Below are 13,688 nucleotides of genomic sequence, written 5' to 3'. Positions count from 1 at the left end.
GAGAGAGAGAGAGAGAGAGAGAGAGAGAGAGAGAGAGGGAGGGAGGGAGGAAGGAAGGAAGACAGGTATTGTGTCCAACTACAACTAAAAAAAAAAGAATTAAAAGAAAATACATGCTCCAAAATGTCCTGAACTGGTAGTCTTCTAAAATAAACAGTAGTTTCAGATTGCCTAAGACTAAGTTAGAAAAAGTTTAGAAGTTTAATTAAAACAATAAGAATCATCATTTTTTAAGGAACAACTTATAAACTGTGTGATTCTTTATGATGCCCATTTCTTTCTTTGGATATTTGTTTTATGAATGTTCTTTCTTTTTTAGCTTGATAAGGATGATATGGTATACATGGAAGCATATGATAAGTTGTTGGAGTCCTGGCTAACTTTGGTCCAAGATGACAAACATTTCCACAAAGGCTTTTTTACCCAACATGCAGTTCAAGTTTTTAATTCCTATATTCACTGCCACCTAGCTGCTCCAGATGGCACAAGGAATTTGGTAAGTTTTAAGCCAGGCGGTAATTAAGAATCATCATAGGCTGTTTCATCTTAAGTAGTATATAAAACTAGACATTTAAGATAGGCCCCCTGAGAAAATTTGCTGAGTGCAAAAGTGGCCCTTGGTTGTGTAAATGAGTTCTTATATTGGCGGAGGGGGGGTGTGTTACTTACAGTCCTCTCCTTTCAGCTTTCATTTTCCTACCTCTGTCTTGCTAGTTGGCAGTGCTAATGAATGATTTCTTATATCCAAAGGACCAGGAATGTGAAAAGATCATTTTATTGATAAGTGAAGTTCTCCAGTGTGGGAGGTGGGTTATGGGTATGCAGTTAGCTGTGTTTACTTTATGCACTGGTGAGTGATATTTCTACATCTTTTTGTGTTGTGCCTCTCTTTTGATAATCACTAGAGCTGTTGCCATGGTTAGAAAGGAGTCCCTGGACAGCTGCACTGAAGGTTGACTTTGTCCAGCTCTTCTTTCCATGTGCAGTTTTGAAGCTATTTTATAGGGCCTCAAAAAATCCTGAACAAGATAGTACAGTTCCTCAATTGTTTTTTTCTTTCACCTGTAATAGACTGCCAATGGTGTAGCCTCTCGTGAGGAAGAAGAAATAAGTGAACTTCAAGAAGATGATCGAGACCAGTTTTCTGATCAACTAGCCAGTGTAGGAATGCTAGGAAGAATTGCTGCAGAACACTGTATACCTCTTCTGACAAGGTACACACAGTCCAAAGAAACCCCATGGAGCAAATATTCTGTATTCACAATTCCCCGGAGAGCACTTAAAGTGTTTAAAGACTTTAAACACCCCCACCCCGTATCCCAGCACACTGGATCAATGGACAGAAACATACTCATGATTGCATTCTTTGGCTTATACATTTGGAGCCCAGGCACTACAGCATAGATGGCAGAGAGATTATGGAAAACATGGTATGAGAAACGATTTGACCCATATCATAAAAAGTTGGAATAACCAGTTTTCAAATGCGTGTTGTAAACCTTGATTGTTTTTAAAGCATTGTTTTTCTTCTGTGTCATAAATAGTAAATTAGATTCCTATGGTGCTATGACAACAATTGTGTACTATAATACTTTTGTATATTTGTTTTTGTGCTAACATCTTAATTTATATTATCTAGTATAGGGAAGTTATAAATTGTTCTTCATCTTTGTGGATTGAACTTCATGAAGCTAATTGTTATGTTTTTTTCCTCTTTTTTAGTTTATTAGAAGAAAGAGTAACAAGACTCCATGGTCAGTTACAGCGACATCAGCAACAATTACTTGCTTCACCTGGTTCAAGCACCATTGATAACAAAATGCTTGATGATCTCTATGAAGATATTCACTGGCTTATTTTAGTTACAGGTTGGTTAGTTTTTCTTTTTAAAATGTAGTTGTCAACAGTTTAAGCTCTAAAAGAAGCTTGATATATTAAAAACAGTAGTTTACTTATAATATTGGACAAAATTTGGGTATAGTGTTATTTGCCACAGAGCTTTGGATGTATTTTTTCTTTTTTTTAAAATACTGGCTAACATGTATTCATTGCCTATTGCACACCAAATGTTTCATGTGGATCTCATCATACTCTACCAAAATCGTACTGTTAAGTATTGTTACTGTTACCATCATCATCATTATCCCCATCAAACAGACAAAGAAGCTAAGAGTATAAGAAAGTAGATCAAGGTCACATTGCTATTAATTTTTGGAGCCAGAGTGCAAATGTAGGCAGTCTGGCTTTTAGGATTTTCTTCCTTAACCACCATACTATTAGTGTTTATTTTAAATAATCAGGGAAAATTTTTACTTTTGGAAAGGCATTCTTTAATATTGATTTCTAGTATGAATAATAGAAATCATAATTAACTTTATAGACAATATTACTGAAAATTATTAAAAGGTAGTGCATTAAAATGCCTACATGTCACTATGAATTATAAAATTGATGAAGAAAACATTTGTCCTTTGTATTTTTGAGGGTTGATAATCTGAGAAATTGAAAGTTTCTTCTCACCAACTTTAAATTAACAGATTAACAGTTATGATTTACTTTTACATCAATTTATGTGATGTATATAAATCAAATAAAACTGAAAACATTTATAGTGCAATTTGGTAAATGTAGATTTGTTAAGTGTTCATTTTTAATTTTTTTTAAACTGAAGGCTACCTCTTAGCTGATGATACTCAGGGAGAGACTCCGCTAATACCTCCAGAAATAATGGAATATTCCATTAAGCATTCATCTGAAGTTGACATTAATACAACACTTCAAATTTTGGGATCTCCAGGAGAAAAGGCTTCTTCCATCCCAGGGTACAACAGAACAGATTCTGTGATTAGGTAATATGAACTCTATAGCTGTGCTCTTGTAATTTATACTGTTTTATAAATTTTGAGTTGATGGGTAGATGAACAGAGGGATAGGCACGCTGTAAATCAGATACACAAACTAAAATAAAACTTGGAGAAGCCTTGAAATACACAAGGATGGCAAGTACTCAGTATTATTTAGGCAACACCACTGTGGTGGGAATTGACAGCTATTTCTAATACTGAAGAAAATAAATGTAAAATTACTCTAAATAGGAGATTTGGAAGAGACATTCGGTCTAATGTACTATGAACATAGCACTTGTCCACCAGAAAATAGTACTGAGGTATGTATAGGCACCCTTCATGAGGGAAATAGGAATTTGAGGTTCTTAAGAACCAGGTGAACATTAATATGTGTTTATTGTTCACGAAAGCTAAAACTACATTTCTTTGGCTTTCCTAAGGAAAACTAATTTTTTTCTTATAAAATGGAAGTATTTATCTTGAATATGTGAAACAATGAGACCCTGTTGGGGGATTTACAAGGTAGAATAGTGCCTCCAACGAGAGAGGATTCACTTTAGTCTTCTCAATAGTAATGGCAAGTTTTCATAATTTTTAATGGTGACGTTAAGAAGGGGTAAATATGGAATAAATAAATATACTTTTAAAAGTGGATTTGAAAATAGTATTTTAAATTTGAGTATTTTCCATTTAAATTAAGAATACAGTCAGAGATGTCAGTAATGATAACAAATTAGTTTTTTTTTTTTTTTTCAGTTGCAAAATCAGTAACTCAAACAAGCTGCTATCCCTTCTATTCTTTTCTTAATGAAAAATCATGGGCATCATTTAAATCTCTACAAAAGAAAAAGTAATTTTTTTTCAAGTTGTAATATTAAGCTGATATTAAGGAAATCTTTGGGAATTCATTTCCTTTAAAATAAAACTTTCTATTTGAAAAGTTTTAAATTATTCTCTGGGATTACTATAGTCTTTAAATTCAGTATCTGTGGAAATCAGTGCTTTTGCTTTGGTTTGTTTCATGGTGAATGTTAATTTCAAAGACAACTAATTTCAGGGTGCTGTCATGTATTCTTTGTCATATTTCTTGCCTGGGTAGTACCATTAGGAGTGCTTTCCTTGTATTTTAAGTGCTTTTTCAAATTTTTTCCAGTCCCAGGTATCAGTGTGGGAGCAAAACATCTTTGTATCTGAGAGCACAGACTATGGAGGGTTGTGCACCCCCCGCCTAAAAAAAAAAAAAGTCCCCATTTTTTTTTTTAATCCAAAGAATTAAATGTGAAATTAACTGGTGTTTAGGAAAAATGTTCCTTGTTTTACCAAAAACATAGTTCACCTTTATTGAAGAAAATACCATTTAACAAATATTTATTGAGTACTTAACTATGTAGTAGTCACTTTAATGGTGCTTGGAATATATCAGTAATAAAACAAACAAAATTCACTCCTCCTATAGAGCTCCCTGTAAAGGAGAGATGATCAAGAAGTAAAATAATATTAGAAAACAGTAAATGCTGTGGGTAAAAATGTAAGCAGAGTAGGAGGATAAGGAGTTAAGACGTCAGGGATCATTTTAGTTTTAAACAGTGTGATGTACGTCGGCCTTTTTTAGAGGTGATTTGAGAGCAAAGACTTGAGGATGGTATGGAAACCATAAAGATGTCTGGGGGATAAGCATTCCAAGGAGAACAGCGTCTTATACCAATGCCCTGGGCATATCTGGCATGTTCAAGGAACAGCAAGAAAGCCATTGTGGACTAGGCAGACTGAAGTAGAATTTTGTAAGAGATGGTGTTGGGAAAATAGAAAAAAATTAGATAAGGTCTTTAGAACTGTATAGCATCTTTCACTTTTGCTCTGAATGAACTGGGGTGCTATTACACAGTTTTGAGCAGGAAAATTACTTGTGTGTTAAAAAGATTACTCTGCTGTATCAAGAGTGAATGATGAAACTGAAAAGACCAGATATGTAGCTAGTTGCAGTAATTCAAGAATATGATGGTGTCCAGATCAGATCAACCATAGAAAAGTCAACCATGAAAAAAGTTAAAAACACTGATTTATTGTGTTGGCTTTTAGTTTGTGAAATGCAAATGTAATCCAGGATTGATTTAGGAAACTGAGTGCTGTCTAGAATATACAATATTTTCAGATAGCATTCTTAAGGAACTCAAGTAGAATTGGGGTATTAATCTTGGAATAGCAAACATAGAAGATATTTTGATTAGTAGTGTCTTCAATTCCCCTTCATGATGGGATCTGAGGATATAATAAAGTGTATAGGAACACTTGTATGTACCTAGTCTACTGGCAGGGGACTTCTACTTGCAGAATGAAAGGAAGGCAAACAGTGCTCAAGGCAGTGATAGAAACAAAGGTGAGGAGAGAGAAAACTTGGTGTGGCTAGTGTGTGAATGTGATGGGAGGAGCACTGGTCCTGGTGAGTGAGATGAGGTTGAGGCATGGAGGGTGCTATAGGTGAGCTCATAAGGTAGGAGTGAAACTGGGGGAAAGGATTTGCAATAGATAAGTAAACTTATCCAGTTGTTTAGAGGTGATGTTCTGTGGAAGATAGAGTTAAAGGATAACAGCAAATTGGGAAGCATTTTGTTAGTAGTTTTGGAGTGAATGTAGAAAAAGTCCCTTGGGTTTGAGAGGCATGTCTGAATGAGCTCCCAGGCATATGCTAATTGTTGGATGTGGTGGAGAGGAGATAGAAAGGATGAAAGAATGCACTTGGGGCTCCCCTCTATCTTCCAGACCACTGCCTGAGCTGCTGTCTGTCTGTCTGTCTGTCTATCTATCTTTTTATTAATTTATTGGTACCAGGTATTGGACCCAGAGATGCTTAACCACTGAGCCACATCCCCAGCCCTGTTTATATTTTATTTAGATACAGGGTCTCACTGAGTTGCTCAAGGCCTTGCTAAGTTGCTGAGGCTGGCTCTGAATTCATGATCCTCCCAGCTCAGCATCCCAAGCCGCTGGGATTACAGGTTATTCACCTTTCTTCTACTTGACAAAAGAAAGGTGGAAGCTCTCTCATTCTGACTTTACTGTGGGAATTGGCAGGTATATAAAAGATCACAGAGTGCTAAATAAAGGAGCAGGTGCAAATAGTGCAGTGTTTATTAGAATGAGTGTACAATTAGGAAGTTCATCCCATTGCATTATGTAATATTGAATAGGACCTAATCTAGTGTCAGCTAAGAGATTATTAAAATAATTTTCAATGATCTCTGTGATTTTTGTCATATACCTTAGAAGAAATTCAAATAATTGGGTGACCTTGCAGTTTTAAAAATACCTTCTTTTTATTAATATGAACAAGTTTTTTCACTGTTTTCTATCCATTAAAATGAAAAATACAAACCAAATTGTGTTCAATGGTGGCTTATCCTGGTAATAAGTAATATTTATTCAGAGATACATTGGAAAGAAAACACTACTGTGTTAGCCTAGACAGTTGTATCATAGTATGATCAGCAAATATAGCATATATATTTATTATATTAGGATAATGTTCTATAGGGAATTGGAAGTGAAAGAAAATTTTGTTCACATTTTAAATAGATGGTGTACACTGATTGAATTCTAGTATATAGACATATAGTGTTAATGTAACCATTTATTTAGAATTCTGGTAGGCTGGAAATGATCTAAAATTACTTAATCTTTTGTTGTTGTTGTTGTTGGGGGTGGGACACAGGGAGATACTGAGGATGGAACTCAACCTCTGAGCCACATCCCCAGTCCTATTTTGTATTTTATTTGGAGTCTCACTGAGGTGCTTAGTGCCTTGTTTTTGCTGAGACTGACTTTGAACTCGCGATTCTCCTCAGCCACTGTGTTGGCAAATTATTTAATCTTATGGGGAAATTTTGGTATATTAACATAAATGAAATAATGAGGTTATTGGAATATTTTGTTTACCTACCCCCTAAAATAAATTTTGAAAGTTTGAGCACTGTTGTATAAGGAGTTCATGGATAGTGAGAAAAGAAAAGGTTCTAGGATAGAACCTTACAAACCTTCTGACTTAAAAGGAGGAGGCTGCCATTAAAGAATAGGAAAGTATGAGCAGATGGATAAGGGGGATGTGGAAAGTGTGGTGCTGGGGAAGCCAAGGGAAGGAGTTTTCTCAAAAGGACAGAGTGGTCAGCATCATCTAGTACTTCTGAGACATTGAAGCTGGAAACATGTTCATCTGATTTCATTACAAAGATTTCAGTCTTGAGAGTGGTAAGGAGCAAAGACCAAACCTCAGTGATTAGATTCACAATGTGAATTTTTAGTATTTATTAAATGTATTATTTAGTATTTATTAAATGTATTATAATAAGTTATTTTATTGTATCCTTTGCTTCTTTGCCTTTTGGCTAAAGTCAAGTTAAACATATATATGACTTATGTGCCCATCTTGCACTCCCAGAACAAAGACATTTTTACTTACCTAAATATCATACTATGTTATTAACACCTCTTGGCCATATGAATTATGTAGCGGGGACAAAGACAATATATGCACTTACGTAATCTTTATAGCAAGATTCTTATTTTAAAATACTATTAGGAATCATGTTTAATGGGAAACGGAGGACTATCAGATTTGGAAATAAGGCTTGGTACTGCAGACATTCTAGAGGAGTCAGTTCCAGATCTTATGCCATAACAGATCTTGTGTTTTATGGTATAAAATCACATGCTGTGCCTACCAAGGGAGTTTTAGGTAGTGATGGAATGCTGAAAGAATTTGGCATGCACTCTGAACATTTAATTTTATATATTTCTCCATTTTTCATCTTTAGACAGTAATGCTGAGATTTGCACATGCAATAATGTCTCTAGTGTTGACTTTCTTCCTTCTCTTTATCTTGTCTCCAACTTTGTCATTCTCATTAGAAATATTGTAAAGCATTTGTCTACAATCCTGTTGATGATATTTTCAAGTATTTACTGGCCTAAACCCAGAGACTTGAGAATAAAAATGGACTTTTAAGAAAAAAATATAGTTAGACAACCTCTGAATCAATAAAAGAATAAATGACTTCTGTTTTATACCTACAGGCTATTGTCTGCTGTTCTAAGAGTTTCAGAAGTTGAATCTCGAGCAATAAGAGCAGATCTCACTCACCTACTAAGCCCTCAAATGGGCAAAGATATTGTTTGGTTTCTAAAACGCTGGGCCAAGACTTATCTCCTTGTGGATGAAAAACTGTATGATCAGGTCAGAATGTAAAACTTCTACACTTCCTTTGGATTTATGATGATAGTTATAAAAGTGAGAACATTTTTCTTATTGATTTTTCTCATCAAAATGGAATTGGAACATTTTTCTGCACTGAAGACAACTGAGAATTCTACTGCTATTTTGTGGCTTTTCTTAGAGCACATTCATTATTAGTTTATTTATTTTACCGGTGTTAAGATACAATTACAAAATTGGGCACAGTGGCACATGCCTGTTACCTCTGCAACTTAGCGATGCCCTGTCTCAAAAAAATGAAAAAGGCTGAGGATGTAGCTCAGAGGTTAAACATCCATGGGTTCAATCTCTGGTACAACCACCACAACAAAAAGATAACAGACTGCTATTTGGAAATTGAGTAATATATTCATTCTAGTGTGTTAGTATGAGAATAAAGTTGACAGAAAAATCACATTGGAAAATAAAGAGTAAATTGAGAATGTCTTTTTGGACTTAAGAAATTAATAATTTATAAAATTAATGTGAATAAGCACTACTTTGGATTTAGACTCAGTTTTTCTGTGGATTATTTTTTCAGATGTTTGATATTTCTGATCTCACAACATTTGTTTTCTCTCTTAAGATAAGTCTGCCATTCAGTACAGCATTTGGAGCAGATACGGAAGGTTCTCAGTGGATTATTGGCTACCTCTTACAAAAAGTCATCAGTAACCTCTCAGTCTGGAGTAGTGAGCAAGACCTTGCAAATGATACTGTGCAGCTCCTTGTCACTTTGGTGGAAAGAAGAGAAAGGTAAACCCATTGTTGGAGAGCCTGGGGGCAGTGCATGCACACACACAGACACTCATGCCATGGGGGTGTATGTGTGGGAGTAGTTTGCAGGTCTAAGTCCAGATAGATGCTACATTTTTTATGGTAGTTTTTTTGTTGTTTTTTTTTTTTTTTTTTTAAGCTGTTATCACGCTATCTCAACAAATGTAGATGGGGCTTTCTTGTGTTATAATTGAAGTTTGCATTGACTGTTCAATGGCATCAGAGAACCTTAAGAGTAACATAAGTCTTATTAGTAATTTATAGTTTTTAAAAAACACTTGAGTGTAGAATATTCTCACTTGATTTTTTTTTTCAGTTATCCTGTTAGCATTATTTTCAACTTTAAAGATGAGAACAGCTGATACTTAAACTCTTAACATTGTAGAGTTTTTAGTGCTTTCTATAGCAATTCTGAAAATACTTTAATTCTTTCTGTACATGAGTATCATTATTGTTGGTAATACTCTTGCCATTGCTACTATTTATCAAATTCTTATAATTTGCTAAATATCGTCTTAAGAGTTTCATATGTGGTATCTCACTTAATCATTATCAGTCTCAGTTATCAGTCAGCATGAGATTGAGAGTTGCTGTAACTATTATTATCCGTATTTTGCGGATTATAAAATTGATTGAGATCAATTAATTCCAGCTGGTTGTAGTTGTGCATGCCTATAGCCTCACCTACTCGGGAGGCTGAGGCAAAAGGATCACTTGAGCTCGTGAATTCAAGACCAGCCTGAGCAATATAGTGAGATCCCCACCTCAAAAAAAAAAAAAAAAAAAAAATCCAGTTATCTTTAATTTTCATTTTCTTAATATATGTGAAAGTAATATATGTTTTATTATTTCTACCCAAAGGGCAAACTTAGTAATTCAGTGTGAAAACTGGTGGAACCTAGCTAAGCAGTTTGCAAGCCGCAGTCCCCCTCTTAATTTCTTGTCAAGTCCTGTGCAGAGGACACTGATGAAGGCTCTTGTCTTAGGGGGTTTTGCACATATGGATACAGAAACCAAACAACAATATTGGACAGAGGTAATAGTTCTCTCTAATTTAATTGCACCCTCTCATGTAACTCTATAGTTGCTTTATCTATGTATCTATAGTCTATGGGGATACAAATATTTCAGTCATAGCTTTTTTGATGTTTTTTCCTCTAGTGAATGTGTTGAAGCTTATTACTTGATAAATAACTCATTTTTATCATTTGTCCATACCTGCTTATGTGGAAACATTGAATATTATCAAATGTTCTATATTTTAGGCATATTTTCCCAAGCCTAATGAGGGTCTAAACTTAAAATCTTAAGGCTGGGGGTGTGGCTCAACAACAGAGAACTTCCCTACCATGCATGAAGCTGTGGGTTAGATCCCCAGCATTGGGGGAAAGATTGAATTATGACATAAAAATTGGTGAAATGGGGGCTGGGGTTGTGGATCAGTGGTAGAGCCGCTCACCTAGCATGCATGAGGCACTGGGTTCAATCCTCAGCACCACATAAATGTGAAATAAAGATATTGTGTCCACCTAAAACTTAAGAATAAATATTTTTTTAAAAATTGGTGAAATGTTTTTTTGTCTTGAGCAAACAGACACAAATTAACCACTTTGTTTTCTGGGGCTTCTGTAAACTTGGTAGCTTAAAAAATAGATGTTTATTATCTCATAATTCTGGAGTCTGGAAGTTCAAGATCAGGTATCAGCAGGGTTGGTTCCTTCTGAGGGCTCTAAGGAAGAATCTATACTTTCTGGTAGTTTGCTGGCAATCTTTGGCATTCCTTCATAGGTACATGCATCATCCTGATCTGTCTTTGTGTTCACATGGTATTCTTCTTAAGTGAGCATCCACATCCAAATTTCCCCTTTGATGCAAAACCAGTTATATTGGATTAGGAGCCCACTCTATTTCCAGTTTGATCTCAACTGATTACATCTGCAATGACTCTTTGTTCAAATAAGTTCACATTCTGAGGTGCTTGAGAATTGGATTTCCACATAAGAATTTCTAAGGGACACAGTTCAATTCATAACAACCACCATGAACATATTATATATATAATAAGTTTTGAATTAGGGATTAGGTGTGTATGTACATTATTGACCTGTAGTCCTTGTGTCTAAAGTACTCTTAATTTCTGAGAAGGGGCACAGTAGCAAGAGTTGTGTGTGACCTTGGAAGTCAGAGGTCACAGGCTGTATGTTACTAGTTTAAATAATTGTATCATTATATGGAATTAAGATACTGTTCCCATGAATTCGAGTACTTATATTTACAGTACAAGATTTAGGATCTGGAGTTAGTGTTCTATGCTAAGAAGAGTAGGGAAAGAAAGAGCAGGCAAGAGCTTTGTGTTGGGTGCTCATTAGAACAGAGGTTTGCAAACTGCAGCCCATAGGTGAAATGTGGCCTGTTTTTGTAAACAAAGTCTTATTGAAACAATTGTTTACATCTTCTCTATAGCTCTGCACTTCACACAGTGCAATCTAAAATATTTACTCTGACCCTTTATACAAAAAACTTTGCTGACCCCCCCCCCCCCCGTAAGTCTTAACTTTTTATCTTTTTTAAAAATGTTTTTGCTAATCCTTTGAAAAGAGATGGAATGAAATTGCACAGTTCTGTGAATGGTACTGAAAAACTGATATTTCATGTGTATGCCAGAATGTAGTGTGTATATATATTCCTTACTTTCTGTGCTTGAGCTGCCTCCAATAATTAGAAATCTTTTGGAAACTAAATATTGATCCAAGTTGAGGAACTAAATAAAGCGTGTTTAGAAAGTTTATGCTTTACTTTTATAGGTTCTTCAGCCACTTCAGCAGCGATTCTTAAGAGTGATAAACCAAGAAAACTTTCAGCAGATGTGTCAGCAAGAGGAAATCAAGCAGGAAATCACTGCTACGCTGGAGGCCCTTTGTGGCATTGCTGAGGCTACCCAGATTGACAATGTAGCCATTCTTTTTAATTTTTTAATGGACTTCCTTACCAATTGCATTGGGTTGATGGAAGTTTACAAAAATACCCCAGAGACTGTCAATCTCATTATAGAAGTTTTTGTTGAAGTTGCACATAAACAGATATGCTATCTTGGAGAGGTGAGCACCTTCTAGTTTTTATCCCTTCAGGATTAAAACTCTTCAAAGCTCCAATAATGTATTGATGCATGTTTTCTAAATTAAATTTATTTTTCCAAAAAATCCTTCAGGAAAACTTTTAAAAAGAATTCATGATTCAGAGAAATCATGTCTAATAATATAACTTGCCCTAAAATTTTTTAGAAAAAGGCTAAATTTTAAATATCATTGTATTCTTAATATATGTTTTTTTGTTACTGTTAATGTTTCAACATTTAAACAAGTATCATAGCTACTATTTGAATTCAGAGTAAATTTAAACTTCTCTATTTATTTCCCAGCTAGATTCTACCAAATAGAATAATTTGTGCTTGTTTTCTTACAGTCCAAAGCTATGAACTTATATGAAGCCTGCCTTACTTTGTTGCAAGTATATTCTAAGAATAATTTAGGGAGGCAAAGAATAGATGTTACTGCTGAAGAAGAACAGTACCAAGACCTGCTTCTCATTATGGAACTTCTTACTAACCTTCTGTCAAAAGAATTCATAGATTTCAGTGACACAGGTAAAGTATAGTGTGATGGTTTTTTGTTTTTTGTTTTTTTTTTAAGAGGGAGAGAGAGAGAGAAAATTTTAATATTTATTTTTTAGTTATCGGCGGACACAACATCTTTGTATGTGGTGCTGAGGATCGAACCCTGGCCGCACGCATGCCAAGCGAGCGCACTACCGCTTGAGCCACATCCCCAGCCCCTAGTGTGATGGTTTTTAAACTTGATTGTGATTGTTGTTTTTATTAAAGCAAAAAATTGAAGTGAAAACCCTTGAAGTTTAGTTTACAAAACAAATTAAAGTAGATATCTTTTGTTGAAGTGAGGGTAAAGACCAAGCCTTCCTGCTGCCTTTCCTCTTATAAAAATAATGTCTTCAGCTGGGCTAGGGGTGCTTTCCTGTAGTCCCAGCTACTCAGAAGGCTGAGGCAGAAGTATTACTTGAGCCCAGAAGTTTTGGGCCAGTCTGGGAAACATAGTTTCCAAACACCATCTCCAAAAAAAGGTTTCTTTCTTTCTTTATTTGTTTGTTTGTTTTACTTAGTTACACATGACAGTACAATCACCTTGACATATCATACATTTGAATCAGATGGGGTATAATATCATTTTTCTGATTATACAGGTTGCAGAATCACATTGGTCATGCATTCACATATATATACACAGTAATAATAATGTCTGTTTCATTCTACTATCCTTCCTATCTCCCCAGCCCTCTCCACCCTTCCCATCACTTTTCTCTGCCTAATCTAGGTTAAAGCTATTCTTTTTTTTTTTTTCTCACATCTTCATACATGTATTTTGTATAACAATGAGGGTCTCCTTCCACCATCCATGCAGTTCCCTTTCTCCCTCCTTTTCCCTCCCACCCTCTTCCCTATGTAGAGGTAATATTCCCATGCTCTTCCTCTCTTCCCCATTTTGAGTCACCCTCCTTATATCAGAGAAGACATTCGGCATTTGTTTTTTAGGGATTGACTAACTTCACTTAGCACAATCTGCTCTAATGCCATTCATTTCCCTGCAAATGTCATGATCTTATTATTTTTTAGTGCTGAGTAATATTCCATTGTGTATATATGCCACTTTTTTTTTTTTTGAGTTTTTACTAAATATCAGGCCCTGTTCTTCTCACATAAGATGAAGTAGACAACATTGTTATTCTCACTTTAAAGAGGAGACAATAGA

The 13,688-nt window shown here is 35.2% G+C and overlaps 1 protein-coding gene across 2 annotated transcripts in view; it reads left to right on the top strand.

The window, feature by feature from the left end:
• The window catches only part of Xpo4 (exportin 4), a 123,164-nt gene that overhangs the window by 96,615 nt on the left and 12,861 nt on the right, over positions 1-13,688 (top strand). For both annotated transcript variants that reach the window (XM_076872092.1, XM_076872093.1), the window contains exons 10-18: positions 320-496; positions 1,072-1,214; positions 1,723-1,868; positions 2,672-2,849; positions 7,914-8,073; positions 8,678-8,847; positions 9,730-9,904; positions 11,673-11,966; positions 12,331-12,511. In XM_076872092.1, coding sequence (XP_076728207.1) covers positions 320-496; positions 1,072-1,214; positions 1,723-1,868; positions 2,672-2,849; positions 7,914-8,073; positions 8,678-8,847; positions 9,730-9,904; positions 11,673-11,966; positions 12,331-12,511 — 1,624 coding nt within the window. The remainder of the gene's footprint in view (positions 1-319; positions 497-1,071; positions 1,215-1,722; positions 1,869-2,671; positions 2,850-7,913; positions 8,074-8,677; positions 8,848-9,729; positions 9,905-11,672; positions 11,967-12,330; positions 12,512-13,688) is intronic.

This window comes from Callospermophilus lateralis, chromosome 12 (genome assembly GCF_048772815.1).
Source record: "Callospermophilus lateralis isolate mCalLat2 chromosome 12, mCalLat2.hap1, whole genome shotgun sequence".
NCBI lineage: Eukaryota > Metazoa > Chordata > Mammalia > Rodentia > Sciuridae > Callospermophilus > Callospermophilus lateralis.
This window is presented reverse-complemented; position numbering and strand designations above follow the sequence as displayed.